The sequence below is a fragment of the Ambystoma mexicanum genome, chromosome 7p (genome assembly GCF_040938575.1).
Source record: "Ambystoma mexicanum isolate Mex_15411 chromosome 7p, UKY_AmexF1_1, whole genome shotgun sequence".
NCBI lineage: Eukaryota > Metazoa > Chordata > Amphibia > Caudata > Ambystomatidae > Ambystoma > Ambystoma mexicanum.
Window position 1 is genome coordinate 50414093 of NC_090939.1, and position 26469 is coordinate 50440561.

Here is a 26469-nt window from a genome sequence, read left to right on the forward strand (position 1 = left end):
CGTCGCTGCGGTGTGTGTACTACTGACCTGCAGCGCAAAGGAGGCGTGGCCCTAGATGCAAAATACAGCTGAGGGACGGGCAGAGGCGTGATCACGCATCTGATAGGTGGCTGTAGACCAAGTAGGGCAGGCATAAGGGTGATGGGCGGCCATAGGATCCAATAGGAAGGGTTCAAATAGCTAATGGACGTTTACATGGACGTATCACCGAGCGTGGGGGCTGGCCCTTAGCCGTAGGGGCTGGGTCGGGGATAATAGGCGGACTGAACGTCCAAGGAGCTCGGCTATAGAACTGATGGGCGGGTCATAAGGTTGAGGGGGCGGTGCCTCTCGTTGGCATGGTCTGTTGCCGTGGTTACACTTCGGCGTCCTCCACGGTAGCGCGGACGGAGGTTCTTCACTGGACGCAGCGACAGCGGGCCCACCATGCCCCCCAAGCGACAGAAGAGCGGTGCCTCCTCCATAGCGGCGCCCGCGGCAGCCTCCAAAACCTGGGAGGCCGGGCTGCTGACGGCCCCGTTCGACGAGGTAAGAAGGACGACTTTACAGAAACCGGGACAGTCCCTAGACCTAGAGGACGGACTAGCCGGGACCTGTAGTTCAAGACGACAGGGAGGGCCATAGACACTGAGAAAGGACTGCCATGTGGGCAAAGGGCACAGGTTGACACTGAGAAAGGACTGCCATGTGAGCAAGGGCCACAGGTAGACATTGAGAAAGGGCAGCATCAGACACAGGCAGAGCCAAGTCTTGAACATTTTAGGGGACTTGCACGGCACCAGCACCAATTCCTACATAGCCAATAAGAGAGGTTTTGTGCATCGCTGCCACCTTGAGCCAGTCCTGGATCCTGGCCTTTTCATTTACATGCTGGACTTCTAATTTCCCCTCATGGGCCTGGCCCTCTCATTTTAACAATCAAAGTGAAAAGCCAGGCTGGCTCAATGTGTCACAGTTGGAGGCCCTTTGCAATTATCTACATACATGCCAACATTCCGACGCACCAAGGAGGGAGAAATCGGGAGATAGCTATTTCCCCATAGGAATGTATTGGGGAAAGAATTATTTTAGGCGGGAGAACGTGAAAAATGAAAGTATTTTTCACAGAAAAATTGGGAATCTCCCACCTAAATCGGGAGGGTTGTCATGTATGTATCTATGCGCCACTGAAAGACACAAACATAAAGAGGGCATGGGGGGGCAGATAGTTAATGTGTAGAACTGAGTTAGGTGTGTGGTTTGTGTCAAAGAGCCAAACACGAGCCTAATTGGTGAACGACTGATAACCGGGGCATACAACAACACTGAACACACAGACATAAAGACCTGGCTATTACATAACTCTCAACCATTTGTCTCGCAAAGGCGGGTGAAATCACCCGATTTTGTTTTTGGCGGGTGAGACGCCCATTGGAATTAATGGGCGTGCAGGAGGCTTGGCGGGTGAGTCAGCCCTTTGCAAGGCGGGTGACACCCACCAAAAGCGGGTGAGCTGAGAGCTATGCTATTACTTTAGCAAACAACTTGCTTTGTGAACTCCTTTTAGTTACGCTACAAATCACATCGAATGATACGATCCATATTTTGCTTGTTTATCATCCTCACCCCTTAGCTAGTTTTTCTGGTAAATTCACTTTGTGTCAGATTTAGTGCTTTCTTATTCAAAGCTTGTCATGATGGGCGCTTTTAACTTTTTGTCAACAATCCCAATGATATTTATGCTAGGTTTTTGATCACCTGAATGGCTGACATACAGTTTCATTTGCGTCGCCATCTGCCTACTCAATGCAAGGGCAACGTGTTAGACTTAATTTTTTCAGATAAATCCCTTACGGGTGCTTTCAACCCTTGGTGCTCCTTTGATCTGACCAGCTTCTTCTTGTTCTTATCTGTCTTCCCCCCTTCTCATGCTGCGCGTACTAAAATTCAACACTTTAGCCACCATTCGGGTAGGGTGGATACTTTCTCTGTGGCTGACTACTTAATGACTAGTTCTTCTCGTTTAGTAGAGACTAACAATCTGGATTCTTGCACTGCCTTACTTTGTGCTATGACAGAGGTGGCCGATACACTTGCCCCTATTAACACTACTACAACCTGTGGTAGGCCTTTAGCCCCTTGGTTCACAGCTGATTTGAGATTGCTTAAACAGTCCTGCCAGCGAGCAGAACGCAAATGGCTTATATTAACCTGGACCCTACATCCAAACTGTCTTAAGGACAGGCTTTGTCGTTCTGTCACAGTACAATTAAACCAGCAAAATCCGAAAGGTTATGCCAATCGGATTATGTTATGTTATTTGTCATTTATATTGTGCTCTATATATCATTAGTATGACCTCAAAGCGCTGGTAGGTTGAACGCCCTCTGGGACCATAGTCCAGGTCATTTGAGAGAATAAGGTGTAGGGTGCTTGGCTGCACCAGTTATGTGTGCAGGCTGATGCAAATAATTGCCTGATGGTAGCTGCATCCTAGCATTAGGTGTGGTGGTATTGATATCATTTGAATGTGTGCAGTCTGGTGGGTGGACACCAAGGCTTGGTTCTGGCTGCATTGGGCCTGTAGGTCGCTTATGTGTGCAGCTAGGCCGGTTTGTCATGGGTTATATCTGCATCCTGTTCCTACTGCCAATAGTTTCCAGTTGTTAAGGAACTTGCAGCCCCCTCCTAGCCACTATAGCTGACCCATTGTGTTCCCAGTCTTGCTGCAATTCCATTAGTACATACTTTGTGGAGAAAATTTGTCGGATTCGGCGAATCTATTTTCATTGCTAGCCCTCTACCCCCACTTTATCTCCATACTAAACAAAATGCCCTCCAGAGCCATTTCTTTTTGAACTTTTTACTGACCAGATTATTCGAATGCCTTGAGCAGTCTTAAGTCGGCATCCCCTATTGATTCGATTCCTCTTCTTATCACTCAAGCATTACCCTCTGACGCAATCTGTGTATTCACTGCGGCCCTACATCATTCTTTTTCAAATGGAATAATCCCAACTCCTTTAAAACACGCCCTGGTTACCCCGCTTTTAAAGAAACCTCACATGGACCCAGTGCTTGCTGCTTATTACCGCCTATATCTCTTCTTCCTTGGTCTGTTATTGTTGACTACTGTATTTCGTGCACCCTGATGCCTGCGGGCTGCGGCTATTACATGAATAAATCTGATGAAACTTATGGAAGTTATTGTCACTCCTCAACTTTCAAGCCATCTAGAAATTCGCCAGTTGTTACATCCTTTCCAATCTGGTTTTAGACCCATGATGGCTACAGAGTCTGTTACGATCTCTATTCTGGATGTTATGGCCTTGTTTCAGGACAGTGGTGAGGCCGGAGTACTGATTCTCCTGGACCTCTCTGCGGCCTTTGATACTATTGGCGATGACATCCTACTTAGCTGTTTGAAATTGTCTGGCATGTTCGGTTCTTCATTATCCTGGTTCCCTTCTTTTCTTACAGATCGTAATCAAACAATATCACTTTTTCCTTTCTGTTCTTAACTCACAGCACTGACTTGTGGTGTTCCCAAGGGATCTTCCCTTTCTCCCCCTTCTTTTTAATTTATATATCTGTCCTCTTGCTGATCTCATGGAGAAACCGAATTTGTATTTCTTAACATATGCTGATGATTCTCAGCTGCTTTTTCACCTCGATGCACCCAATTCTGCCCCCCCCCCCTAAATTGAAATCTTGTCTGACGGCCTTTGAAGATTGGATGTCAAAAAATTTCTTGGAGCTAAATGGACAGGAGACGGAGATCCTGACATTTGGTTCTATTAATTCCAATGAGGTTTATTTAATGCAGAGTACTAGCCTGATTCTTGGGGCTCGTGCCCTGCTCCCAGTGCTTCCGTTTAAAGCCTCAGGATTAAAATCCTACCCTCATGCTCCAGGGAAGATCAGATTTCATCAATCTGTTCTTCTGGCTTCTACAAATTGAAACTCCTAAAAAAAGATTCTTCCTTTCCTTCTTGTGTAGCTTCGCTCTACAGTTGTGACTTCATCCATCATGGGCTCTCTGGACTATTGTAATGGACTCTATTTTGGTCAGCCCAAGTTTCTAGGCCAGAGCCTACAGATGTTACAAAATTCTGCAGCTCGCTTGGCTCTGGGAGCACCAAGGTTGGCTCATGCTCTCTCTCTTTACTTCAATAACTCCACTGGCTCCTTGTGAAAAGGGGAATTCGCTTTTCGGTGTTGTGCATCACACAGCGCGGTGTGTGAAGCGCGGCATCTATAAATCAGGTGCACTCACTAACCTGCTTTATTGAGTTGCCTTTCCTACTCGCTGCTCCTCTCAAAACAACTACTCTGCTTATTGTGTGGTCTTCTGTTTCTTGGGTTCACCTGCAGAGTTTTGTGCTCGTTTATCTTAATGAGATCCTTATTTTCACATAGACTTGATATCAAATAAGGCCACTTCATCACACCTGCATTTGCCCAATGCGCTCTCTGACTGCGGGCATCAGCGAGGATTGTGAGTCCCCAGGAGACACTCTGTAAGTATTTTAATCCCCAGCTGTAGCAGGCAACACTCTGCACCGTTTTAGTTGGCCAGTGGCCCAAACCATGTGTGTCAAGTCAGCCATTTGGTTCAAGCCCACCTTGGCTGCCCACCTCTAAGTACACATATACACAAAGAGTTCTTTAAGGTGTCCATCAACAGAGAGCAGGTATAGGCATCCCGTGGGCTCTGAGAGCATTTGCGCGGGTGCCATAAATGTGTCGTCACCCGCCAGTCGTGGCTTTTCAGCCATCAGGACTTTGTGTTTTGGAACATGTAGGTGTGTTTTGTTCATAATAAGGTACAGGCACGCTAAGTTCAGTTGGCAAAAAAACTAGTACTGGTCGAAGTTTTCAATTGGGGTTTGTGAGGTTTATGGGAGTGGAGATGCTGCAGGGTGCTGCCCCTTCCTCCCATTGTTCATCTTCATGCACTGCTATGCGTGGGTTTGAAGCAGGTGCTGTGGCTTCACGCATCTCATTGTAAGTGCAACGAAGCAAACTTTACTTTGCTAACTGCACAGAGAAAACGAGTGCCCCTTCACTGGCAGTAAGAGGCAATGCATGAATGGAGCTCCTTGCCTCAATGAGCCAGGCCTGCTTTCCAAAGGGCCAGGTGTGCTGTACCCTCATTGTTTAGTAACGACACAAGTCCGTCCTGGCAATGAGAACTTTTCTTGCTCAAAATCGAGTTTAGTATTAAGTATGTACCGCACCACGTTCTTGGCACACCACTAAAGTAGCAGGCACACCAAGCTCATGAGTTTCCCGTGGCAGTGCGTGTGAAGGCTACCCAATCCTCCCACCCCATGCCCCTTTGGATTCTGGACTCATCGTTTTTTCCCATTTAGAAATGTAGTATTACTACAAGTCCCACAATTCCATGCAAACACAGAGCTGTGTGGCCTTCTCCCACGTGGCCACAGGAAATGTGGGAGCTTTGGACACAATGGGTCAAATTTGATGGGGCTGCTCAAATGGGGGTTGGGGTTGACCCCGAGGCTAACCTTCCCCACCTCGCATTCAATCAGTTTTATCCACACCTTGCAAATGAGGTAGGTTCCAGGCTGGTGAATGTATTGGTCCGTGTCCCATCAGTTGTCGCCTTCCCCTTCTATAAGGTAAACATCTACCATAGGTCGTACTTTCTGACTCGGTTCCATTCTGAAGCCTTTGTAAAAAAGCAAGAGGAGGAATGAAGCAGATGTGTATTTAAAAAGGGTCACGGGGGCTTCATCAATTGTATCCTTTTTTTTTTTTTTTTGGCAATCTATTTTGGCATGTGAGAAACGGAAACACAGCCGGCAACCTGGCATCAAAGTTATACAGAGAAATGTACTGTGTGTGCCTCCATATCGGCAGCGCCTGCAATGGGATTGCGGTCACTCTTGTGACAGTTGTAAGGCAGTCTAAAGCAAGTCCCAAATCCAAATGATGAAAATGTATCCAATGCGCCAAAAATGAATGCACCAGATGTGAGAAAAATGTTTAACACCCACAGCCCGGGCTGGGGAATAATCAAGACATTCAACATTGCATCAGAAAATGGCCGCATTCATAGTGAGAATCAAAAGTAAGGTGACAACAAATGGAACAGGCTATTCACAAATCCCCAGCCTGTGATTGGGCAACGTCATTTACACTATAGGTGAATGTATACAATACCTAGCCATATTGGCTTATTCGTCCCCTTGTGACCATACTATGACTTCAGTTTATTCATTAATCGGCAATGGGATCATCTTCCTTCCCACAATGCTGTTGGATGTTAACCTTTTACTGTGTAGCGTATAAACTAAGTTTTTGATTGGCTATTTCATGTGGAGTATCCTTTTACTGAGTGACTTGATGGGTTTTGATCAATCCTGATCGGGTTGCGCAGTGTGGCAACAAAAAAGACAACTTTACATCCTTTCCCATAGACTTCATCGGTTGGCACCAACTTCCCGTTGCCACCATTATGAACTGTTCAACCGACAGGTATCATTGCAACTCCTCGTTGCTAACATTACTCGCTTCCCTTTTTATTATTTTCTTTCTCGTGGCTTGCGCATGACCTCATTAACAATGTTTTAAACCTTATGAAATGGGGAACTAAGGTGTACGTAGACTTCACTCTTTTGCAATAATATGTTTGTATGTTTGCAAATCGGAATAATAAGAATGTATTTCCAGGCAAAACAGTGTGTTGTCATACATTTCGTTGAAAGGACTTCGTTGCATGATTGATTTTATTCTATTGGCAATGGTGTCTCGTAAGGTTCCTAGCTTGGTGGTTGGGTCTCCTTTAGAGTGATTATTCCTACAGGGGGCAGTGTGGCTCCTCAATCGTACTTCCATAACACATATGCTTTTCGCTGCTCATTGTTTCATTCCAACCAAATTGTGGCCTTGACTATTTTAAGTTTCAATGCACTGGCTTGGAACATAATTAGTTATATTTCTTTTGTGCGCATGTTTGGGAGCGGGGCTGGGCTGATGCTTCATAACCAACCCAAATCCGTATGCAGTGTCTGTCTCTCAGCGCAAGGGACAGTTACTTCTGTATTGCCTTTGCATGAGCTTTCTTCTGGAATTCAGGGCTTGAGAATGTATTTGCCTACCTGTCTTGACCAATCGCTGTGCGGCATTCAGCTGTACAGTTGGAAGTTACTGGCTCAGTATGTGTCTGCTTTTTTGTGAAGGCATGGCTGATATTTTCTGTTAATTCAAGATGATCCTTCTGCTTCTGAAATGGCTGAGTTTGTTTGGAGGCCCGCTTTATGTGTTATTCATTCAATCAGTGTCAAGCCTATGTTTGTTTGCTATCGTGATTAGTGCCCCTACTGATTTCCTAGTTGGTGTTAAATGTTGCTGTACTCGTTATGTATATTTGTGTATACTCCGGTGTATGGTTTGCACATTATGGATTACATCTCATGTGGGACATTGCCTAATGAAAGACTGTTGCCGGTGCATTTTAGGCCTACAAAGGGAGTTCTACGTGGGTGGGTTTACTTTTTTGTATGGCTTTATTTCTCCTTCAAAGGGATTTTTGGAGCTTGTACGCTGGGAACGTTGTATGTACTCCCCAGCAGAACCAACGAAACCCTTGGATTTGACTATTATACAGGCATGTCTGAAGTTGTATAAGAGTCACAGAAGTCCCACTTAAATCGAGACTTATTTACGGCTAAGGGTGACGCAAACACTTAGTTCAGTTAGTGTGTGTGTGTGTGTGTGTGTGTGTGTGTGTGTGTGTGTGTGTGTGTGTGTGTGTGTGTGTGTGTGTGTGTGTGTGTGTGTGTGTGTGTGTGTGTGTGTGTGTGTGTGTGTGTGTGTGTGTGTGTGTGTGTGTGTGTGTGTGTGTGTGTGTGTGTGTGTTAACGCACACATACAGATATATGTTTATCTAGTGAATTATTGACTAGCATGTGTATTAACTGAACGAATTGGTTGCGTCACCCTGAGCCACTCGTCCTCTTTTTGTTTTTGTATTACGTATCCTGCCTGAAGGACCAGAGATTGTGTTGCAGGTTGAACCCCTTTATATAGACATCATTTAAGACCAAGGCGTTATTCTGAGCCTGGCCTTGCATTTGTTGATGCTACCATTTAGGCATTTATAATAATCAGTTACTTTAGATGGCGCTTTCAGAAAAAGTCCTTTACGTAAAACGCTCTAATGACATCATCCAGCAACCCAAATGAATACTCATTTGTCGACCTCAGAGGGACAGAATGTTGAGCAGGTTTACTAGTATTAAACCTGCTGATTAGGGATGCAATGTTTCTCTGGCATGTTCACTGAAGACCTGTGTCAATGCTGTAAGGAAACATTCCCTTCTGAGCACCCCCTTCCCTGGCCTTCCGCAATATGGGGGCCACACTCGCAATCCCCCCCCCCATAGCTGGTCTGGACACCCCGCCATCGCCAAACTCCCGACCCGCCCTGCCATTGCCATCTCTAAAAACACTCATACCCACACACTTGCACCCCACACACACACACACACACACCCCTACACGTTCTGCATTCCCCCTCCTCATCTCATCTCTGCAGCCACCGCTTCCTGGTCGGTCACCGCATGCGCAGTAACTGTATGCAGTGCTCCCCAACAGGCCGCCACTCGGTGAAGGCGGCCTGTCGGGGAAATGAATGCGATGAAAGGGGGCACATCGCAGATTGCATGTGGATAACGGCAGTGATGACTGAACCAGCTGAACTAGCTTAGCAGCTATTTCTCCTCAAACACGCACCCCACGGCATTTGGTAAAGCTTTGTTGCTTGGAGGTTGCATTGCTTTGTTAAACGGCATACTGTATTGAAATGGGATAGCTCAGCGAGTTAAAAGCTCAATGCATGTGCCAGCCTGCACTTTCCAAGTTCAGATATCTGAATCGGCCCTTCATCCTTCTGAGGTTCATGAATTGCGTATCATTACATTTCGTAGGAATGACACCTATTTTTACAGCGCTTGGAAGCTGGAGGAATCACGAGCCAGGCATGAAGCTCTATACATAAAATATGACCCAATACATGAATACAGGCGAATCGAGGCCACAGTAACGTACAAATATGGATTATTATTGGACAAAACGGTAGGTCTCAGAAACCTAAAACAATCAAGTTGACTCTAAGCCGGTCTGGGGTATCCAGTCTGTCTGACCTGTATAGATAAACCACTACTCTCCAGCTGCGCCTTTCTGAATATAGCACATTAGAGGAATCCAAAACGCATGGCATGAGGAAGGCTTCTGGCAGGGGATGCTGTGACGGAAACGTCACATGGCAGCTCACATTAGCTGCCATGTGTACAGATTTCACCGGACTAGTGTGTGCAAGAGAGGTTCATGGTTTCTGACCCTAGATACTGATTGAAGATGGCATGTGTTGCGCGGCCATGACAAGATGCCCAATGCTCGGTCTCCAGATTTACCCTGCACATCTTTTTGATGGCGAGGGCAATGGAACAAGACCATTATTTTAGCCTGGCCCAGCTGCATCTAGAGGGCATCATTAACCTATCTGTGCCCTCCACACATAAACTCAAAGGGAAAGTGTTTAATCTCATGTTCCCGATGTGCCCCGATGCAATAAATGGCAAGGGAAGGGGGCAAACCCTGTGACAGTCCTGCCACCAGCAATCACTACACAACCGTATTGCCTGATCCCAACCCCAGTGCCTCTTTCTATTTGTCAGGTGCTTTCTTACTCTCTCCTCGGCCCCCACCCCCTTTTCTCCCACATACCACCCACTGATTCACTCTGCGCCGGGGCACAATATGCCGCCTTTTTGGACCAGCTTTGGTGCCATAATGCCATACAGTGCTGTTGGAAGCAGTATAACATATTCCTGCTACTGCTGCACTTCACTGGGCAGGCTCCTTGGTGTACTATTGCTGCATAACATGGAATTTAAAATAAATGCTGCCAACTTAAACACATTTATTTGCATTTTTAAAGCGCTCGCACAGCCCGTGGGCATCGAGGCGCTGTTACAAGAATAGTTTTTTGTTTTTGTTGCGTAATTGTATTTTTTTTGCCTTAGTTGCGTATTTATAAACCGCTTAAATACCCAGAGGTTTCTAAGCGCGGACCCGAGGATCGAACCTATGCTGCTTCGTGTCGTCTTGCTTCCAAGGCGAACTTGTTGCCGCTGAGCTATCCTCCCGGGAAAGGGGAGGCACTTTGCACTGTTTTTACTACTAGTCAAAAAGGGCAGCCATGTTTTAATGTCAACCTTTAACCATGTATGTAAGGTTACTGATATGTATACAGTGCATCGCTGCCATTTGCCTTGTTTCTCGGCACTGCAACAGAAGAGAAAGAGGGGCGTCGGTTAGGTTAGAGGGTGGAAAGACAAAATTCCTTGGCAGAAGTTGTGTGACTTGTCAAACACTTTTAGTCAAGTTTAGGGACTAATCCTATGTATTTCCCACAAGCCAAGTTGTTAAAAATGCAGCGGTTACATTCTGGGATTTCAATAAATTTTCCAATCTTATCCTCTGTTTTCCAAAAGTCAGAGCACCCCTCTTATTGGCCCTGTGTGTCACCAAGATCACTGGGGTTCAGGTTCAGGAGCTGGGACTAGCGCTCTGCACAGGACAGGAGGCCTGTGTGCCTGGGCTACACTCTGGCCACACGGTCTGGAAGACCTTTACTCTGACCGACACACTCCCAGGAAATGCCCACTCTGTGCAATGGGGTTACTCCGTGACTTTTATCCCATAACACCTTCCATCAAGAGGTTCGCACTGCTTTGCATCGGCGACTTCGCTTTTCCATTCCAGGGGAAATAAGGGGTGCAGTCCCAGCCCTTGCATACTGCCAGAAATGTTTCTGTATTTCCCAAGGTGGCTGTTTGTCATTTGTGCTATCAAACAGTTCTGTTGACACACATTTTAACACCTATATTTATGAACTATAGTTGCACAAATATGGGGTCAAGTACCAAGAGTTAGACTGGACTCAAATCCTGGCTTAACCACTTAGCTAAAGTGTGTAATCCTGTGAAAATCATGTTCTCACTGTAGGGTATGTGTAGTGTAGTGTGAGTCTCTAGCAGTAATTCAGATCAGAGTGGAGGCTCTTCATAAAAAGGCCCACTCGAGATATTGCTCCATAAATGATGATTACGACTATTCTTACACCACTAGGTTATTTAGCTCTTTCTTCGTTCACTCGTGGAGGCGGTTTTATTGTTTTCTGTAACGTCCCATGATGCGACTAGTAGCAAAGAGTACAATGGTAGAAGCTGGTCGCCGGGTTTAGCTGGGCCTGCGCCTGTTAGCTGATCTCCGAGGCTAATTTTCTATGAGGAAAGCGGGGGGGGGGGGGGGGCTGCCCCTGATGGGATGAAGCCCACAGCCAATGGCTACATTTTTTATAGTACATAAAGAATTCCCAACTGGTGGTGCTCCTCTGCAGTTCTTTTATTCGCTTTTTGAAATGTGTACAGTGATTAATCCACACAAAACTCAAACAATGTAGTGGATGCTGAAGGGAAGCGCCCCCAATTCAGCACGATCCTCCCCGCAATGAGAGACAATAAAGGACTCTCCCGTAGTGGGAATAAGGCCAAGACAGAGTGCGGGTGAGCGTAAATGGGAGTTTATCCAAGAATAAGGCATGCAAAGAACTCTGCAACCTCCGAGAGCGCTCTGTCTGACAATAGCAAAGACAGGCGTATTTCTAATACAAAAAACGTCATCAACACCTAAACACTATAGGGGGCACAAGTTAATTGGGATTGGGTGTCGTCGACTAACTATAGGTGTTGCTGCAGCGTGGTTGGTCTTGGCAGGACGACGTCACTAGTCAGCCTCGTGGGTTGGGTTGGGCCTGGCAGGCCGGCTTGAGGTCATCCGTGCGGTGTTGGTATGCTGGGGCAGCCTGTGACAATGACGAATACCTTTCCTGTCTCATTTGCCCTAGGCCATGCACCTTGCAGTTATTCAGAAACCGACATTTACGTTCATTAATAAATCACTCAGCAGCTTATCTTATAAAATAAACGCAACACATGAGGAATGCACCTCGTGAGAGGTCTGGTGGTTGTCGGTTGGGGTGAGATTTACCTGTGTCCTATTGACCGGTATTTTAGGTCGCAGGACGGGGCTCTGGGGCCTGGGCCGAATGATACATGTCTGTCTGCTGCGTTAGAAGTCATTATATGGATGGGTCTCTGTGTCTTGTCCCAATGATGGGGATCGTCCTTGCACGGGGTCAGGGTTCTTGGGGGGTCTAGGGGGGTTTGGGGAATTTATGAGAGGGTGCTGGTAGATCAGTGGGTTCAAACGTGGGTTTATTACCGTGCTGTAAATAACACAGGTGGCGGGCTGTGGCCTTGGTTGCGGCGCCGGGGCCTCTGACTCTCTGAAGTAACGCCAGTTTGGTTGGGGGAGGTGAGGGAGCGCGGCACAAGTCTTAGCTTTTTTATCTGGCAGGCTTTGGTAGGGTGGGAGAGGGAATGGCCTTGCATATCCACAAAGGTATTTTCCTCGTGCGTTGCTGATCAGTGGATGCAGAAGTTCTATACTGTTCTGCCTTATTTTGACGTTATTTAGACACACATATATATTTCAATTTCGTTACACATTTCTTTAAGACAGTCGGTTCCAGTACCTTTTCATTACCTAACATTACATTCACTACATTGTGTGCGTATTGTATGTACATTAGACGTTATACGAGGGATATCTAGGTTATGGCCTACAGAGATTGATGCTCGCCGCTTTGGGTGATTCAGAAAACATATATGAGTTCAAGTTTCTACATACTATGGAAAAAACACTTTTACAGATAGAGGTTACACGTTTGGTCAACATCTTTCTCCGTGGTTATAGCAGCACTAGTCCAGACCTGGAGGGATATCATATAACGTTACATTTTTATAGTTTATTCACATCTTAAACAGAGGTAGTTCATTAATACCAATACTTGATAGTGATGCTTCAGTTTTTTTTTCCTCGCTACCCCGGCCTTGCGGTCCGGGTCATACGGGGTGCAATATCACATTGTTACTAATATAATGTTGCCGTGTTGGCGTCTCGGGTTTAGCTCATCTCCGACTTTCTCATGGGAACGCGCTCGCAGCGGATCTGCCAGGGCTGCTGAGGCGGCAGAGATGCATGAAAGGCCCTCCAAAGGTGGGGGCCTCGTTACAGTGTGCTGAACTCACGCCATGTTTGCTAGACAAGATGGCGTCTAGGCCTAACTAAATGCAAGGAAAGGATACGTGTGGGCAATGTCGTCGGCGGGTGAATCCTCCTCCACCTGGGCCCGGGTGGCATGAGGGTGCGCCCAACGAGCCATGGCCCTCACCTGGGGAGGGAGCTGTAGGTGAGGAGGGCCTCGTGGCCATTCCTCCCCTACATTTCCCCCCTTTCGTTACTTAAAGTAACGAATTTCTTTAGCTCTTCCAATCTTCTACATTCTTGTTCCTCTAACACTGCATCATCCCATGCAGGGGTTCCTTTTATAGGCATCCATGCTCTGCACACCCCCCTTAAACTCTCACCTCTCCTAGCATACTCGTCTGGTGTACATGTTAAATATATACAGTCGCCGGTTTCTTCCAGATCTACCCAGACCTCCTCATACCATTCCAGTTCTACGTCTCGTGGTTCTTTGATAGTGGTGTGCCATAGTTTATCTACTATGTACTTATCACGGCACATAGGCACTAACTGGTACCTGGGGGTGTTGTCTGCTCCTGTCTGCACATGTACTTCTTGTGTTGCTTTAATTGTACCACCGGAGTTGCCCATTGTCACCATCATCATTGCACCGTTAGGAACTGCATTAGCACAACATCGGAGGCCCACCTGGCACAGGCAGAACATCACAAGGATGATCACCACTATTGGTATCAGGAACTTCATTGTCACTCCAAGCCATGAGGGAACCCAAGAGAAGATATTGTCGAACCACGAGCTATCCTCAGCTCCACCTTCCATTTTCATCTTCTCGCCCAGGTTATGTACTGCTTCAATAACGTGGGACAGGGACCCATTTTCTGCATCTTCGGAAGGTACGAACGTGCAGCACGCACTTCCTATTTTTCGGCAAACACCTCCGTCGATCGCTGTTAACAGGTCTAGAACATACCTGTTCTGCATGGTCATTAGTCGCAGAGCTCGTAGTTCCACCTTTATTATGTTGAACCCTTCTTCGGTGTCATTGGCCAACTGGATCAGTTCCCACCGTGTGATCTGGAGCCATTTTGCATTTGCTCTTGCTTGGACACTGGATACTAGCGAAGCAAAGAATGTTTCCACGGAGCTGAACAGGCGATACTTGTCTGGGATCTGTGCCAATAAGTCAGATGATGCTTGTGATATGTAGTTCGAGGCTCGCTTGTTCCTTGAGAGCTCTTCTTCCTTCCCTCCGGAGGACAGGACATAAAGGTGCGCTTGTGTAGTTGGAGAAGCTGCATTCTGGTTCAAGCCTCCTTTCATCATGTTACTTCTGTCAATATGGCTTTCTGGAATCACCATTAGTGTTGAGTGCAAAGTGGCCATTGAGCAGCTACCACTCCATGATTGGGGGAGGTGCAGGTACGCCTTGTTTCCGCATACCCAGTAGGTGTCCATTAGTGCTGCTGTCCCTTTTTTCATATCTGGGATGGTGAGAGTTTTGTTACAGTTCTTGTTCGTTCCCATTGCCATTTTTCCTTCTCCCTTGAAACATAGTTCGTTTTGTATTTCACTTTGTAGCTTGAAGGGTTTCTCCATCGCTGTTACCCATGTTAGTTTAGGGATGTGTTCTTTCCATATTGGCAAGCACGTTCTTTCCATCCACCGCAACTTGTCCGGTTGGACACCTTTTAGTGCTTCTGCCTTGCACAGCACTTCTTCGTCTTTCCATTTGTTTTCGGAGAACAGTGTCCCTTGTATCGCAAAGAAAGGTTCTTTAAGACAGATCACTCCAGACGCCTGCGAATAGCACGTTTTGTTGTTCTGTAGCATTCTGAAAGAGACATCGTGTGCTTGGAAAGTGTTCTTTATTCTACACAGCGTGAGATGAAGGAGACATTGGGCATCCACAATGGGCAATTCTCGTGGCAACAATATTTTAGGTGTGCCTGATGCATGGGGGATAAGTGAGCAGACATAACAGCTCTCATTGGTTGTTTGTTTGGCTGTTGTGCTCATATCTGCATACCATTTATTTGCTTGGTGTGGGTGTCGTGGGTCTTCCATTTTGTCTAGCCCTAATCCATAATACTCATCATACCCTTTCCCACCAGTCTCTCTTCTCCGCCTACTTTTCTCCCTTCTTCTGTACCTTCTCGTTATAGTAGGTGAAGAACCAGGCCCCCCTTCCTCCCTCCCACCCCCCTTTTCTAATTCTTCATATAGGGTCTTGTGTTCTGTCATCATAATCACTTTTCCATCCTCCTTAATAAACAAGAGATCGTTGTTTGAAATTGGGGCGGGAGGGATCGTGTGGTTGTTGTATGTTCCAGGTTGGGACATTGTGTCATTATTTACATTTTTGGTTCTCGATTGTGAGAGGACAGCAGTGGGTGGTGTAGTATAGTATCCCCACACAAAGTGTGATCCATCCCAGATCAAGAAATCACCTTCTTTGATACCTACAGTCGGAATTGTTTTCGTTCCAGGGGCAAGGGTGGTGTTGTTCCCCCCTCCCCCCTCGTTCATCTCGGTAGAGATGAACGCTATAATCCAGTGTAATACCAGACAAAACATTGAGATGAAGAACACGATAGCACACATTGATAAACCACATTCAAATGAATATGTTAATCTAGCCACTAACATTTCTCTAAATCTAACATATCTATTAGTTGCAGGCTGCCCATTCGATGCCATGATAAATCCTGTTTGAGACACAAGAGTTCATTAAATACAAACATGTATGCATTTCCACGTTGTAACGTTTCGGTGATAAAATATAGGGTTGGGTGAGGGAGGGGGTGTGTTGACAGACAAGGTAGCCTTTCAATCATCATTATTCGTACCTTACTATATATATATATAAATAATAAAAAACATGACATTTTAAAAACAACAATAATAAAAACATCTTAAAGAGCACAGGAGGGGAAAAAAGAACCCCACGCAAAACTTTCAAAAATTGTAATAAAAAGAAAATTTACATATACATATGTACATGTTTTAGTCCAGGACATTTGTTGCGCGCTAATTGTGCTCACTGTTCATCTCATAAAGCACACAAAATTCCAATCATTCATTCCGCACAACTTCATCGTCCGCTGTTGCCTGTGCCTCGTCCTGCACCTCACTTTCCGCAGCGCTGTAAGCTTTACGCACGTCTGTCAAATGCACCCAATATCGCAGGCCCTTTACCTTTACTGCTGTAGGTGTACAAAACACTACCTCATAGGGGCCATGGAAACGTGGTGCGTTCCACCTCCGCACAAAACTTCTAACATATATAAGGTCACCAGGCATTAGCTGTAGTGGTTTTTCAGGCAACCTGTTTGGTTCAGTCGCGTTCCCCTCCTCTCTTGTCGAGGGGGGGGCTAGTTGCTTTGCAATTACGCGCGCTGCCCGTGTCAGTTTTCGCAGATATTCTGTGAACTCTTCCCCCAATATAGCTGCGCTTCTGTGTGCATCAGAACGCTCACGGAGAGGCGAATGCGCTGTATGCATTCTTCTTCCCGTGACGATCTCGTGCGGGGACAAATGGTGATCCTTACTTGGCTGGTTTCGTAGTTCAAACAAGGCCAAAGGCAGGCAGTACATCCAAGTCTTTTTAAGGGAAAAACAAAGTTTTGATAATCTGCTTTTTAACAGGCCATTTATTTTTTCCACGACGCCATTACTTTGAGGATGATAAATCGAACATAATTTGTGCTTTATTCCCAATAATGTAGTCACTTCTTTAAATAATTCATTAACAAAATGCGTCCCGTTATCTGAGCGAATAACGTCGCAAATTCCCCAGCGCGGAAACACTTCCCGCACTAGGAACTTCGCGGCGCCCTTCGCGTCAGGGCGGGCACATGGGCCTGCCTCCACCCACCTCGAAAATGGACATACAACCACAATCATGTATCGAGCCCCATTACACCTTTCTCCCATGTCTACATAATCAATGTGGAGCTCTCTGAATGGGCCACTTGGTTTTGGTATCGTACCCCTTAGTGTGCGCAAAGTCATACCTGAGTTGTAAATTTGACATGTCGTGCATTCTAAAGCTAACCTTGTGACGTGTTCCTGGAGGCAAGGTGCAAACCAATCCTCTTGTATCTCTGCCATTATGTGTTTCTTCGTGTTGTGTGCGGGAAAGTGTAGTTGTTGAAATGCTATTTCTAACAGCGTAATTGGCATTACCACTTTTCCTGAACTCTCTTGTCGCCACAATAAATCAGTTGGTGATTTGCTGCATCCTCTCTTAGTCCACAGCAATTTTTCCTCTGCACTAGCTCCCTCTTGCAGCTCTATTATCTCCTGTGTGGACATCATGTTGTATCCTGTGGGGACCTCTTGTCTTGCTGTGTGGTGCAACATGTACTCTCCTATTTCACCTTTTTGTAGATATGAAGCTGCTTTGGCAGCGGCGTCTGCTGCCGCGTTCCCCAAAGATACAAAATCTGTATTGGTGGTATGAGCTTGACATTTTACGATGGCCATTGCCGTGGGGTCTTGCAGGGCCTCAATCAGTTCTTTCAATAATTCTGCATGCTGGACTGGCGTTCCGTCTGCTCGTCGGAACCCTCTCCGCCCCCACCGGGCCAACCCACCGTGAACTGTTGTTGTCATGTATGCTGAATCTGTATATATGGTCACTGCGCACCCCTTGGCGGCATGCAATGCTTCTATTAACGCTATTAGTTCTGCTGCTTGCGCTGAGTAGTGTGATGGGAGGCGGTGTTGTATTAGTATCTCATATTCATCTTCCTCTAATCGTACCACTGCCATACCCACATGCTTTTCTCCTGTCTCCATGTCTATTGATGCTGACCCGTCCACAAAATACACCTCACCCTCGGTCAGGGCATTTTCAAAAATCACTGGATCCTTACTTTCGTCACCTGTGTATGTGGCGCAGTTATGGTTTTGCATGTCCTCTACGGTGCATGCCTCTGTGATGAATGTGGCTGGGTTCACTGTTTTACATCTTGCTATATGGATGTTAGCGCTGGACAGTATTATCTCATATGCTGTGGCGCGTTGTGTTGTCAATGTGCTCTTTGTTCGCTCTAATATTGCAAAAAGTGAGTGTTCCACAAACAGTGTCACCGGGCAGCCCATCACTATCGTGGCACTTTTTTCAATTGCGAACGCGGCTGCAGCTAGGGATTGCTCGCACGCGAAATGACCTTGCATTACTGCGTCTAGGGTGCCGCTATAGTAAGCGAGTGGCTTGTGCCCTAAAGATGTTTTCTGTGTCAGTACTGCTGTCATCAGTGTTCCTTTGCAGTGTGAAAATAAGAAAAATTTGCGCCCATAATCTGGGTTTGCTAGTACTGGAGCGCTTGATATCAGCTCTTTTAGTGAGTTAAATGCTGTGTTCATCACCTCTGTCCATTCTATGTGTTTGTGTTCTTGTTGTGCTTCTTTCAGTGCCTGTAGCAGGGGCCTTGTGTACGCCGCATAGTCCAATATCCATGCTCGGCAATAGTTACACATACCCAGAAATTTCTGCATCTCTTTTACTGTTTTGGGCTCTCCAATTGTTCTAATCGCCTGTGCCCTGTCTGGTATAATTCGCTTGCCATCCTTTGATATCAACTGACCCAAGTATAGGACCTCTGTCAGACAGTATTGTAATTTCCCCTTGTCCACCTTGTACCCCTTATTGGCCAATAATGTCAAGAGTGTTATCGAATCTTGTCTACACTCTTCCTCGTCCTGTGCACAAACCAATAAATCATCAACGTACTGAATCACTGTGCTTTCTACAGACAAATTCCCCAGATCTTCATGTAGTACCCTGTTAAATATGCTTGGGCTCTCGCAATATCCTTGTGGTAGTCTGCAGTGTTCGAACCTCCTTCCTCCCAATGTAAATGCTGTCAAGTACCTGCTCTCTTCTGCTAAGGGGATCGAAAAAAATGCATTTTTTAAGTCAATTACTGTGAAGTGTGATGCTACTTTTGGAATGTTGCACAGTATTGTCGCCGGGTTCGGGACTAGAGGGAACTCCTTCATTACCACATCGTTCAGTGGGCGTAAATCTTGTATCATCCTCCATGAACCCCCCTTCGCTTTTTTGATTGGGTAAATGCATGTGTTGCATGGGGAGTTTGAGGGCACTATTATACCCTGTGCTAGCAGTGCTTCTATTGTCTCTCTGATCCCTTCTTCTGCTTCTCGCGACAGTGGATATTGTTTCACCCGGGGTAGTATTGCTCCCTGTTTTACTTTTATCACCACAGGCTGAACTTCATGCAGCAACCCTACATCGTGGGGGCCATTAGTCCATAAGTTAGTGGGTACTGAACTCATGTCTTCATTAAAAAATGTGTGCGGTGCTCCTACTACCGCCATTAGTTCAACCTTAATTTGTCTGGCTGTAACTACAATGTCGCAGGGCATTGCCAGTTCCATCACTACTTCACCATCTCCCTCAGTGTCAGAAAATAGCTCCTCGTCAGAGAGCTCTCTCAGCGGGATATTTGCATTTGTACACAATACTGTCCGCCACTCACACCCTTCCATGTCAATACCAATCACACATATTCTGTTTGTTGATACATGTATTGCATGCAAATCCAACGATAGTACTGTCCCAAGAGCAGTGTCAGGGCTTGCTCTGGGACGAAAAAGGAATTCTGCTGGGATCCTCCACTCCACCCTTTTTAGTTCTGGTACTATGAGAGCCAATGTTCTCATACCTTCGACAAACATCTCCTCATTTCTCGGTACCCCTCTGATCTCTTTCATGATGGTGTGGCCGTGTATTACTGCTAATATACGGAGGGGGCATATGCCTGGCGTTGAACATACGATACCGCTCCCTGTGAATGATATTGTCATGTTTAGTTTGCTCAAGAGATCTCTCCCCAGTAAGTTGATGGGAGAGTTTTCATAGTACAGTAAGGGTGCTTTCACTGTTTTCCCCCCTACTGTCACATCCAATACCTCTGTGTAAGGAACTTCAATTACAGCCCCAGAGAACCCCTGCGTCTCTAACGTTCTATTAGATAACGGGAATCGGCCCTCTCTAATGCATGATTTCTCCGCTCCCGAATCCACCATGAAAATGAATTGCTTGTCTCCTATCTGCGCTCCTATCAATGGTTCCTCTGATGCATTGTGGGTCGTAGACAGTACTGGACACGCAAGTGCTCTCTGTGGGCTGTCCTATGCGGGGTGTCTCATTGCCCCCCCTTGATCGAAAATGTTCCCCGAAACCACTGACACTCCACTGTAAGGTGCGGGGGCGGGTGCCCCATTAGCTACTGTGGCGAAAGTGTTACCAGGCGTGTATTGCACATTGTCATTATTCTGTGGGCTGGTTTGTGTTCGGTACTGATGTCCGTGCAGTTGTGCGTTACTCCTTTGTACTACATTGTCTGGTTGCTGGTATTGTCCCATGGGGAGGCCGTAGGGGCTTCCTGGATGGGGGTGTCCGTATTGTTCTATCTCTTGGAAACCGTTGTTTTGTCTGCTCCTACATTCTCTTGAGTAATGCCCCCATCTCCCACAATTCCAACAGCTCCCCTGTGGACCTCTGGGACCCTGCCACCCATTTCCTCCCACTCCTCCATACCCTTGTCCTCCTCTTCGACCCCTGTACCCACCTCTTCCTCCTCTTGGGGCCCACTCTGGCCACGTTGGACCTCCGTTCTGCTCCTGCTCTGTCCACTGTCGTTGCCCTTGTCCTGCCCAATTCGCTGCTATTCTTCCTTGTATTGCTATTTGCCCCTCCTCTCCTTCCTCTCCCTCCCGTATGAGTGGGAGTCCCGCTACCGCTGCTGCGACCTTCACCAATTTTGATTGCACCAACTTCGCCTCATCCGCCAACCTTTTCTGTGCTACCTCCCTCTCTCTTTCTTTGATCCGTTTACAATGGTGCACTATTATGCTTTGGATCTCCGGCCAGCCTTTTGCCTCAACACCTGCTATTTTATCTAGTGCCTTTTGCACTTCCTTTGGGAGCCCTCTCTTAATGATGAAGTAAAATAGAGACGTGGATTGGTGCCAGGGCGTACCCGTTTCCGCTCTCCACATCTCCTGCACCCGGAGAATGTAATCCATAGCGTCCTCCCCGTCATTCATGGTACATTGCATTACTGACTGCAAATCAGGGGTATCTGGGAAGGTTTCCCGCAGTGCGTCCCACACCCTTGCTCGCACGGTGTTAAAAGAAGCCCCATCATGGCGATCACACTCTAAAGTTACAGCTGGAAAACCCGCTTTAGCCCATACTCTGTCCGCCTGATCCCCTACTGCGGACACTAGTAGGCTTTTCACATCGCCTACTGCCAGCGGTATACCAGCGGTATGTTTCTCAAATGCATATATCCACTTGCTTGCCCCTCCTGACAGCTGTGGTAGTAATTTCATTAAATTAGCCTTGTCCATCTGAGCCCACGGTATATAGTTTGGCCTCCCACCTCCCCTGTGCAGTAATGGGAGTTGTAATTTCCCTTTTGCCGTTGCAGCTTCCTTTTCCTTAGTCACTGCTGACTCTAATGACGCCATCTTCCCCACCCTATTTCTTAGTCGTCCCATCCATTCATCTTCTATAGTCCCCAGTGAACATGCACCATCTAGCTCCTCGCCGTCTCCTCCTACTGCCATGCTCAATCTATCACTCTCATCCCCTCCTCCTCTGACATCACATAACAAATCCTCTCTGATCCCTCTCTCTCGCGAGACATTACCAATGCTTCCTTCTGCTGTCCCTACTTCTATTATCCTGGTCGGTTCTTCCTCAATTCTGAACAATATTTCCCCCTTTTTCCATCCTTCCTCAATTGGTCTACTTTCGCTCGACGCTCTAGACGTGCGCCCATATTGCGTGGGGGCGCATGCTGTGCGTTCACATATGTCTTTTATTCTTGAGAGTTCATCTCTTGCCACTGTAAGCCTCGACTCTAAGTCACTCGTTAACTTCTCTATGTCCACCCTTTGTGTGCCTCCCTGGGCGCCCTCTCTGGTGTTTTCGTATGGTGGGGGTGCAGTTGGTCTTTGTGGTGTGCTGGTCGAAGCGGGAGGCACATAAATCGGGTCGCTGTATCCTGCTGCAGGGGCTGGTTTAGGTAACATTGGGTACAACATAACCACCTCCGCAGGTTGTTCTGTGCTTACCTGTTCCTTTTCTTCTCGCGGGATCATTAGTGGATTGTCTGTGGTGGAAGGTAAATCAATATTTGGAGCTGGAGCTTTGGGTGGGGGTACTTCCTCAAACAATCTCCAGAGATCTAATATCTCCTTCCTATTCTGCCATTTTTTCCCCTTATACTTGAGGCGAATACATGTACATACCATATCGAGAACGCTTTTGTCAAAAGACCCTCCTTCTGGCCAAATCTGGGGCAACCCCTCCCCTTTCAATTCTGTCAACCACTGATCATGATATTTATTTATGCGTTCAGTATATCCCGGCAAGCTCTTACAAATGTGTGACAAGGGAGTTTCAGCCCCCATCCTCTAAATTGCTAGCGCTACCGCGTTCGCCTTCGTTACTTTTGATTAGGTGTAGATATGCGTATGTATACCTTTATGGCACAGACAAGAGCGGACCTCTTAAAATTATCACCCACTGTCATTCACTGCACAAATCTCTTCTCACTCACCATATCTCATCTCTTTCCCATTCCCAGGCACTCTTATGTGATCTCACTTGTAATTGATCAAGTACTGGTTATGGCCACACTCTCTGACACCACCTCACGGCCACCTGTTCGTCTCTAACACTCGTACGGTGCGCGCACCCTTCACAATGCTTTCCACTCACACTTTTGTTTTTTTTTTTTTTTTTTTTTTTTTTCCTCCCTTTCCTCCCTAACCAGCTGTCCCTGTTTTCCTGCTAAGGTTACTGTGTTCACGTCTGTACGTGCCACTACTGAGTCCCCACTTTTTAAGATGTTCTAACTTCTTTATACCCTTCTCATTTTTGCCCCCTACCCCGTGGAAATGGAAAAAGAAGAAATAGAGAGAGAGAGCACAATCACTAAAAAATATTCCCGGTGTCTCCTTTTGCTAGACACCAATAACTTATTTCTCACTTCTTCATATATTCCCAGTACTAGTCTAGATAGCACTATGCGGCGCCGCCTTCCACCCCCTTTCGGAGCTAGGTTTCCGTCACTTCTACCACGTCACTTATCTTCTTATTCCTAATGGCCATATGCAAAGAAAGAATAAAGAAAGTTTCAAGACCCGTCTTTAGTAGACCCCCGCAATTCTCCTCCTCTACCTTTCCCCGTTCCTCTATTCCCAATTCCCCTTCTTTTCCCCTTGACGATCACTCGCACTCGGTACTCACGTGCCCGTCTTGAACCGATACTCTCCGAAACTGGGTCCGTCCAGGCGGCGTCACCGGTAACTCAACGGTCAGCCCCTGGCTCCGGCGAGCGGCACTCAAAGGGGATTTTTTTCCAATCGGGATCCCGTACCCTTTCTCATTGAGTGCGCACTTCTTATTGTGCCGGTCGCCGTTGGCGGGCGGCCTCCCGGAGACGGCTCACCGTGCGTATCCCTTCTTGACCGGAGATTCTCGTGCCACAAGGGGGTCGTTAGGAAGGAGTTAGGAAAAATAGTTTGGAGATATCACGTCGGGGTCACCACTGAAGGGAAGCGCCCCCAATTCAGCACGATCCTCCCCGCAATGAGAGACAATAAAGGACTCTCCCGTAGTGGGAATAAGGCCAAGACAGAGTGCGGGTGAGCGTAAATGGGAGTTTATCCAAGAATAAGGCATGCAAAGAACTCTGCAACCTCCGAGAGCGCTCTGTCTGACAATAGCAAAGACAGGCGTATTTCTAATACAAAAAACGTCATCAACACCTAAACACTATAGGGGGCACAAGTTAATTGGGATTGGGTGTCGTCGACTAACTATAGGTGTTGCTGCAGCGTGGTTGGTCTTGGCAGGACGACGTCACTGGTCAGCCTCGTGGGTTGGGTTGGGCCTGGCAGGCCGGCTTGAGGTCATCCGTGCGGTGTTGGTATGCTGGGGCAGCCTGTGACAATGACGAATACCTTTCCTGTCTCATTTGCCCTAGGCCATGCACCTTGCAGTTATTCAGAAACCGACATTTACGTTCATTAATAAATCACTCAGCAGCTTATCTTATAAAATAAACGCAACACATGAGGAATGCACCTCGTGAGAGGTCTGGTGGTTGTCGGTTGGGGTGAGATTTACCTGTGTCCTATTGACCGGTATTTTAGGTCGCAGGACGGGGCTCTGGGGCCTGGGCCGAATGATACATGTCTGTCTGCTGCGTTAGAAGTCATTATATGGATGGGTCTCTGTGTCTTGTCCCAATGATGGGGATCGTCCTTGCACGGGGTCAGGGTTCTTGGGGGGTCTAGGGGGGTTTGGGGAATTTATGAGAGGGTGCTGGTAGATCAGTGGGTTCAAACGTGGGTTTATTACCGTGCTGTAAATAACACAGGTGGCGGGCTGTGGCCTTGGTTGCGGCGCCGGGGCCTCTGACTCTCTGAAGTAACGCCAGTTTGGTTGGGGGAGGTGAGGGAGCGCGGCACAAGTCTTAGCTTTTTTATCTGGCAGGCTTTGGTAGGGTGGGAGAGGGAATGGCCTTGCATATCCACAAAGGTATTTTCCTCGTGCGTTGCTGATCAGTGGATGCAGAAGTTCTATACTGTTCTGCCTTATTTTGACGTTATTTAGACACACATATATATTTCAATTTCGTTACACATTTCTTTAAGACAGTCGGTTCCAGTACCTTTTCATTACCTAACATTACATTCACTACATTGTGTGCGTATTGTATGTACATTAGACGTTATACGAGGGATATCTAGGTTATGGCCTACAGAGATTGATGCTCGCCGCTTTGGGTGATTCAGAAAACATATATGAGTTCAAGTTTCTACATACTATGGAAAAAACACTTTTACAGATAGAGGTTACACGTTTGGTCAACATCTTTCTCCGTGGTTATAGCAGCACTAGTCCAGACCTGGAGGGATATCATATAACGTTACATTTTTATAGTTTATTCACATCTTAAACAGAGGTAGTTCATTAATACCAATACTTGATAGTGATGCTTCAGTTTTTTTTTCCTCGCTACCCCGGCCTTGCGGTCCGGGTCATACGGGGTGCAATATCACATTGTTACTAATATAATGTTGCCGTGTTGGCGTCTCGGGTTTAGCTCATCTCCGACTTTCTCATGGGAACGCGCTCGCAGCGGATCTGCCAGGGCTGCTGAGGCGGCAGAGATGCATGAAAGGCCCTCCAAAGGTGGGGGCCTCGTTACAGTGTGCTGAACTCACGCCATGTTTGCTAGACAAGATGGCGTCTAGGCCTAACTAAATGCAAGGAAAGGATACGTGTGGGCAATGTCGTCGGCGGGTGAATCCTCCTCCACCTGGGCCCGGGTGGCATGAGGGTGCGCCCAACGAGCCATGGCCCTCACCTGGGGAGGGAGCTGTAGGTGAGGAGGGCCTCGTGGCCATTCCTCCCCTACAATGCCCACTGAGCAATTGGTTTATATTGAAATTTGAGACCGGAAATAATTTGTAGAAAGTCACCTTACTGACCAACATTCACAAGAAACCTTTATGTTGCGAGTAATGTGACTGGAGTATCTGAATGACACCTGGCCTAGTAGGATTGCTGTCTCTTCCCTCTGTTCCCCCTCCCTTGCCTCGGAGCGCCTTGAAACACTTGTGTATAGGCGCGTTATAAATGCCATGTCATATCAAAGCGTGATGTTGTGTTTTGTCACTTCCAGTGATGTCAATACATGGGGAAATGTGAGGGTCCCGTATGCATTTTGTCATAAGGGGACCTCGAAAACACCAAAACTGTCCCCACGCTGTGGCTATGTCCAGGATGCAAGTCTACACAAGGTGGACGCCGCCACTCGCCGCAGGCAATAACACGAGTAGCACTGAACTGGGTAATAACGTGCATTGCTTACTTTCTAGTGTGCTCTGAACTTGGGGTGCATTTCATTGTACATAAGTTTGTATTAGATTCCGATTTGAGTTCTTATATATTTGTATAGCAGAAGCCTGTGTCTGGAGCAACAGAGAACTGTACAGAGTAGCATGTGTGCAGCAGCAATTGAACAAGTCCTCAAGTAAACATGAGCGATCATTAATTATTTATTGATGGTGTAATGTGTGGATGGAGCGTGCACAAGAGAGCCAGAATGAAGGCTACACCAAGGTGGTGTTGGGAGAGCCAGGTCTTGCGTGCTCTCTGCACCCCATCCCCCCCCCCCCACACCCTCTTTATTGCGGCTGCTTGTGTTCTTTAATTGTATATTCTTACATCTATGTTGCCGAGTACCTATTAGTGAATGAGAGAGTTGGGGCAGGACTCCCTTGGCC

The 26469-nt window shown here is 46.9% G+C and overlaps 1 protein-coding gene across 3 annotated transcripts in view; it reads left to right on the forward strand.

Annotated features, from left to right (window-relative positions):
- The first annotated feature begins 334 nt into the window (after window positions 1-334).
- The window catches only part of SPAG17 (sperm associated antigen 17), a 1712709-nt gene continuing 1686574 nt past the window's right edge, over window positions 335-26469 (forward strand). For all 3 annotated transcript variants that reach the window (XM_069635754.1, XM_069635756.1, XM_069635755.1), the window contains exon 1: window positions 335-528. In XM_069635754.1, coding sequence (XP_069491855.1) covers window positions 427-528 — 102 coding nt within the window. In that variant the 5' untranslated portion in view covers window positions 335-426. The remainder of the gene's footprint in view (window positions 529-26469) is intronic.